We start from the raw sequence: 6,341 nt of genomic DNA on the forward strand, positions 1-6,341 counted from the left end.
CAAGATATAAAATCACCGATATTCAAACTACTTAATTCTTTTCTAAAGAAATTTGAGAAAGTTCTAAGTAGATGAAGACTGTCGTTCTGTTAATGTATTTTATCTACTTAATGATGACAAAAAGAAAAAGGCTGAAGTGTTGGAAGAGTCAGAAGGAGAAGCCCATGAACTTCCATTTCAGATTCAATCTACTGTGTTATCGAAAACACCATGAATAACCCAGTGACAATGGCAATTGACCCCAAATTCTACCTTAAGAAGCTAGGGATAGAGTGCCATATCAGAGGGGAAAAACAAAAGACATGAGAAAACAGAAGTCCCGCAAGAAGGCAAATGCTAGGAATCAATTCTTAAAAATTTTAATTGACAAGAGGGAGAACTAAATAATTCCTCTGATCAAGTACAAGCTGGCCCTCACTTTACAGCACCTAAATTTCACCTTATTAGCCCCGTATAGGACATCCAACTAAAAGAAGATTCCGAATCAATGGAATACATGTGAATTTCTAATTTCGACCAATAATAGAACTTTATTTCTTCCTAAAGCTAACAATGACGACGTTAACGCTGGCAAAAGGACAATATAGGCACGCAGTCCGCGTGCACATTGGTGCGATGATTCCTCAACAAGATTCAATATCTGGAAGTGGATGAACGTCCGGAAATGATATTAGATCCACATCTAGATCTGACCTCATGGATGTCCAAACACCATCCCAACCGGTGTTGTTACTCGAAAAGTTAATGTCGCTGTAGACAGTTCCTTGACCACCTTGTCCAAGTATCCTCTTCTTACTAAAATTGTTGGTAGCCTTCTCTAATTCCTTAGAGTTGAACAGTTTTCCTTTTCCGACACGATTGCTGCCTTCACTGGAAGAAAGTTGCTGTTTCAGTAAAATACCACCATTTCGCTTGAAGAATCTTTCCTTTTGCTTTTGCCTCTTCCTCCTCTTCATCACTCTGCATAACCTCCATAGGAGAATGTTTCTCCGAAATTTAATCCGTAAGAAAACAAACACCGAAAATGGATCTTCGGCTTTTAATTGAAGGACGGGTTCTGTGGTGATTTGACAGAAAATATCCAAGCGATCATAAAAATCAACGTGGAATTGTACAAACCTAAACCAAACCGGAGTTTGACTCGACGGAAAAGTTTAGGAAGTACTATCGAAACAAACTTCGACGGAATTTGACTCGAGGACGAAGCTTGAAAGAGCGGCGGTACTACGCCGGGATTTGACTCGACGACGAAGCACCAAGGATGAAGATTCATATCGGAGGACGACTCGGCGACGTGAATCTGAGCATTAGAACTACTCCTAAAGAATTAAAGCTTGTAAATTGCAGGAAAATAATGGCCTTGGCCAAATGTAAAGGTACGAGTGCAGGAAATGTAAAGATAAAAGAAAGATAAACTGATAAAGAATGTGAGTTCTGTTGTTGATTTATTTTTTTTTGGGGGGGAGTCTTTTCAAAATACAAACTTGGGATATTTATAATCTGGTACAAGCGTTTACAACTTTTAAATTTTAAATAAAAAGTAACTTCCTAACGGTGGTTATTATCTTCCTATTTTCTAGGCACTCTCCACGTTCAAATAACCACCCTTGTCCATAAGCAGTTTTGTTATTGACACCTAACTATCGGTAAGTTGCTGATACCAATCCTCTGCTCACCCACTATCGGTAAGTTGCGAACTATCGGTAAGTTACTGACGCCAAAGCTCCCGATGCCTATTTCCATGATTTTTTTTTCACTTTTTTGTGTAAACAGAGAAAAAGCAAAGCTATCGCAACAAGGCCCACGCCAACGCCTTATTTTGGAGCAAAAAAACCGTTGGTCAGTCAAAGTCCTCACTCGCCCCAAATTTGGCGTGCATTCGCGATAGAAAAGCCTTCTACATTTCATTATTGTCAAAAGTTTCATGATTCACGGGAACGGTTCCTTTTGATCATTTTTTTTAGTGCTCAACTATTTTATCATTTTTAGTAATGCACGGAAATCACGAAAAATTTCATCTCTGTCTCAATTTAGTTAGGGTTGATACCACGAAAAACCTCAAACCGGTATACTTGTGACAAATTTGCCCAAAACTAATTTTTTGACCACCAAAAACTCCAAACCGGTACACCTGTGACAAATTTACCCTCAATTAGTTTTCTTTAAATTTTATCATCAAATTGCTAAGATGGATGACACGCGGTAATTAACGGGTGTATTAGTTTGGGGTTTTATCCTCCGTTTATCACATGTGTACCAATTTGTGGTTGTTTGTGGTATTAATCCAATTTAATTGAAACTAACGGAGGGTAAATTTGTCACAATTATACTAGTTTGGGGTTTTTGATGGTTAGAAACACTAATTTGTCATAGGTGTACCGGTTTGAGGTTTTTGATGGTCATAAATTAGTTTGGAGTAAATTTGTCACATGTATACCAATTTGAGATTTTTCGTGGTACTAACCTGTTTAGTTACAACTTGGAAAACTTTTTCCTATTATTTTTACATTTCTAGAATAACATTTCTTTATATTCTGAAGAGTAAACAATGAAAGAGCCCATGTTTTCCTTGATCTCCTGCTGTCCATTGCAGAGTGTCAGTACTATGTTCTATTTACATGACAAAATACAATGCACCTATTAAAGGACTACACAGAACATCCATCTGCATGATGCGCATGCTATTCATTCATCTAGCAGGATTTTAAAAGTTTGTAGTATGAGATGGAATACCGATAGCGACAAATCTAACCATCCAGTCGTGATCCACACATTCATAGGACCCTGGCCGATTCTCACATATCCAAGGGCAATTGTTCAGTGCTGGATCTTCACATTCGTCGACATCTGCACAGGAGACAATGAAAATTCTGGTCACTCATCGACATGCCTATCACTTAACAGGACGACATCATTTTTGCTACAAAAAGTTTACGCCGACAGAGGACCGTTTCTTCTTAAAGTTTAGTTGGCTTTAGCTTTTATTTCGATTCTCTGGCTGACTAATAATACCTTGTGCTGATAATCTATCCTTCTTGTTGTTTTAAGAATTAACGAAGATATCAACTCTTGAAAATGTGTATTGGTTGGGGCAAAAGGCTGACACAAAACATTAGTCAACACCATTCACACAGATTGTTGTTTGCACAACTTTTACACGGCAACCTCCATCCATTGTTTCCACCAGACCATCGAAAAGGACTAAGCTAATCGTTTTAGAAATCATGCAATATCATCACATGACAATTTGAATTTGCATATCTTCTATTTTCACTCGGTTGAAAGACTAAACTCTTCCGAATCCAAGCAAAATCAAAGTCTGGTGATGGAGTTATCGGTCAGATTGCGCGCCACCAGAGACATGTAGATTCAATGATGTGTGATGTATCAACAATCAAAGATGCTTTGCCTTGACAATCTGCAAGGTACGCATTCCCGACGTAACCAGACCTGCAATAACACCTGTATAATTTCGGCAACCGTTCATTCTCCAGTTTGCCATAATACTCGCAACCATACGAATCGCTTCCACTCAATCCGATCTCACTCGCCATCTCTTTCGGAAGCCCCCACTCCAGCACTCCAGGCAGGTGCTCCATCTCTCTCAGCACCCTCAGATCCTTCCATTCGTTAAACCCTAACCATTGCTTATCCGCCAGGAACGCGAACCTGCACTCCTCTCCAACGGCGACAACATTGTCATCGCTGATCCGTTTGAACTTGACATCGAACTCCCGGAGCCCCGACGGGATCGAGGTCCTGCAGCAGCCGACACCAGAGCAGTCGCTGGAGTTCCCAAGGACGCCTCCGTCACAGCGGGAGGTGCACCCAACGACGGCGGAGGCGGCCTCTGCCATCACAGCAAGGTTGTTGCATCCGACAACGGCAAAGAAGTTGCCGGGCTGGGAGAAGGAGTTCGGGGCTGAAGCGCAAGCTCACGTTAGGAGGAGATGACCCAGCGCCACTGCATTGGTGGCGGACGATCGGGAGGTTGACTTTGACCGTGCCTTGGTGTAGGCCGTAGGTGGTCTCCTACGCGGCCATGGAGTTGGCAGTGTAGGCTCTGTTTAGCGACGTTTATGTTCCTAGAAACAATTTCTGATCAGAAATAGTTTTTTCTATTTCTATTTCCTGGAACAATTTTTGAGCAAAAAAAACGCGTTTAGTAACTGTACAAAATTTCTGTTCCTGAAATAGAACAAGAATAGAAATGCGTTTAGGGCGCGAATAATCTATTTCTATTCCATGGACGAGTTTCTGAGTAAAAAAGCGCGTTTGATAACGACACAAAATTTCTATTTTCGAAATAGAAATTCGTTTGACAATGACATAAAATTTCTCCCTTCCAGACGACCGGCGGAGGACGGCGGGTGGCGGAGGACGGTGGCCGACGGTGGGAGGTGGCCGGCCGGCGGCAGCAGAGGATGGCAGCCGACGTCGGGCGGCGAAGCACGGCGGTTAGTGGCGGAGCACGGCGGCGGGAGGCGGCGGTCGGCGTCGGGCGGTAGAGCACGACAGTCAACGGCGGAGTACGGCAGCCAACGGCGGATCACGACCGCGTCGGGTGGCGGTGACCGGCAGTGGGGGACAACGGTGGGAGGTAGCCGGCGGCGGAGGGTGGCCAGCGTCGAGTAGTGGGGCACGGCGGCCGGCAGCGGAGGACGGGGGCCGGTGGTGGGTGGCCGGCGGTGGGAGGCGGCCGGTGCCAAGTGGCTCCCGGCGTTGGGCGATGGAGCACGGCAGTCGGCGACGGAGGACGGCAGCCGATGGAGGGCGGCGTCAGCGTCGGGCGGCGGAGGACAGCAGCCGGTGGTGGGTGGTGGCAGCGTTGGGTGGCGGAGGATAGTGGTCGGCGACAAGAGGTGGCCGACAGTGGACGGCGGTTGACAGGTAGGAGGCGGCTGACGGGCGGCGGCGGAAGTTGGCTGGTAGGTCGCGGCGAAGGACGGCGAGAGGCGGCAGTGGGTGGGTTGCGGCTGGCGGATTGTTTCTTGTTTTTGGAGAGTTCCAGAAAAAATTGTTTCTTGTTTTTTTTCCAGAAACAAAGAAGTAGATTTGTTTTACTTCTTGTTTTTGTTCCAAATCTATTCCAGGATCACCTTTTTTTTCCAGAAACAAAAAAAGTAAATTTTTTTTACTAACGGATTTCTGTTTTTTTTCTGTTCCGGGGAACAAAAGAACAAAAAAATAAAGAAACAGAAACGTTACTAAACAGGCCCGTAGTAGCCCGGGAGGGAAATGTTGAGGACCTACAAGTTGAGCTTCCCAAGGATCGGGACCGAGGCGTTCTGGCCGCAGATGATCTCGAACCACTCGCCTAGGAAGCAATGGGCCGGGCCGAGCCCAAAGGGGAAGGGTACGGTCACGTTGCGGCACTTGGGCTCGCATCCGGGCTTTGCGGTTTGAAATGTCGGCACGTCAATGGTAGATATCAAGGAGAGAAATAAACAAACGATGATGGGATGAATCCATCGACGACTCATGCTTTTTGTGTTCCTATGGAAACAAATGGTCAGCGAGTTATTCCTTCGTACACGAAACTTTGGATGTTGGTCGAAAGGTGAAAGTACTAGGTTTTAAGTTGGATTCCTACTTGGCGTATTCATCCGTGGTGATTTCATGAGTGTGTGCCTACGTTCGATCTGGTTTAGATTGATCAGTTTAATTTGATGCGCGAAACCTAACTTTAAATAATGCCATGCCCATGTCTAGAAGCTCAAGCCTAAGTAATTTCCACCATGAATAGGGATGTTCGTGGCAGGTGATTTTGCTTTTTTCTTTTTCTTTTTTCCCCTTCGGAGTGAATGGCAAGCTTGACGTTTAGACACAGATTGACAGAGACCCGATTGGAGTAATAATGGTCAGCATCTATTGAAGACCGCTACTCAATGGATTGATGTTGAAGACTTAAAAAATAATTATTATTAGCCATAGTCAAGCCAGCTTAGAATAGTCCTGCTCACTTCCAAAACTATTTGAGAAAAGGTGTTGAGAAAGAAAGTACCTAGCACTTGCATTCATATACGATGGATAGGCAGACAGATTGATAGATATATGTAAAGTAGAGGTTTCAATGAATCTTTTGTCGCGCCGACACGTGGCGAATCCTTGACCCGCCCGAGGGGCTTGGGTATGGTCCGTTGTTTCCGCACGTTTTGATCTTAATTTTTCAACACTACATGCCAATCTAGACATGTCTTCCTAGGGAAGTCGAGTTTTCCTGCGATCTACCTTGTCATTCTTGTTACATTTTGCACTTTAAAAAAAAAATTCATATGTGTCTGACTTGGAGATCTAATATGGAATTATAGTTCAAAAATTTTTAAAAAAAAGAACTTTTA

General features: G+C 44.0%; 1 protein-coding gene across 1 annotated transcript; it reads right to left on the reverse strand.

Moving 5' to 3' along the window:
• Positions 1-623: 623 nt before the first annotated feature.
• On the reverse strand, positions 624-3,857 carry LOC115674163 (wall-associated receptor kinase-like 6). The gene is made up of 4 exons (XM_030596492.1): positions 3,362-3,857; positions 2,753-2,847; positions 2,619-2,665; positions 624-960 (listed from the first exon to the last, which is right to left on the reverse strand). The coding sequence occupies exons 1-4, from the start codon at positions 3,855-3,857 to the stop codon at positions 624-626; spliced, it is 975 nt and encodes a 324-aa protein (XP_030452352.1).
• Between the last annotated feature and the right edge of the window lie 2,484 nt (positions 3,858-6,341).

The sequence above is a fragment of the Syzygium oleosum genome, unplaced genomic scaffold, assembly GCF_021117445.2.
Source record: "Syzygium oleosum isolate NSW1041296 unplaced genomic scaffold, Sole_v2.1 Sole_v2.12, whole genome shotgun sequence".
Classification (NCBI taxonomy): domain Eukaryota; kingdom Viridiplantae; phylum Streptophyta; class Magnoliopsida; order Myrtales; family Myrtaceae; genus Syzygium; species Syzygium oleosum.

What these genes read in the sequence shown, in the direction of transcription:
- LOC115674163 (XM_030596492.1), bottom strand. Translation starts at nt 3,857, where the DNA reads ATGGCAGAGGCCGCCTCCGCCGTCGTTGGGTGCACCTCCCGCTGTGAC. An exon ending in ACACATCATTGAATCTACAT is followed by an intron (nt 2,848 to 3,361) that starts GTCTCTGGTGGC and finishes TCTCCTGTGCAG; the next exon opens with ATGTCGACGAATGTGAAGAT. An exon ending in GTGTGGATCACGACTGGATG is followed by an intron (nt 2,666 to 2,752) that starts GTTAGATTTGTC and finishes CGCATCATGCAG; the next exon opens with ATGGATGTTCTGTGTAGTCC.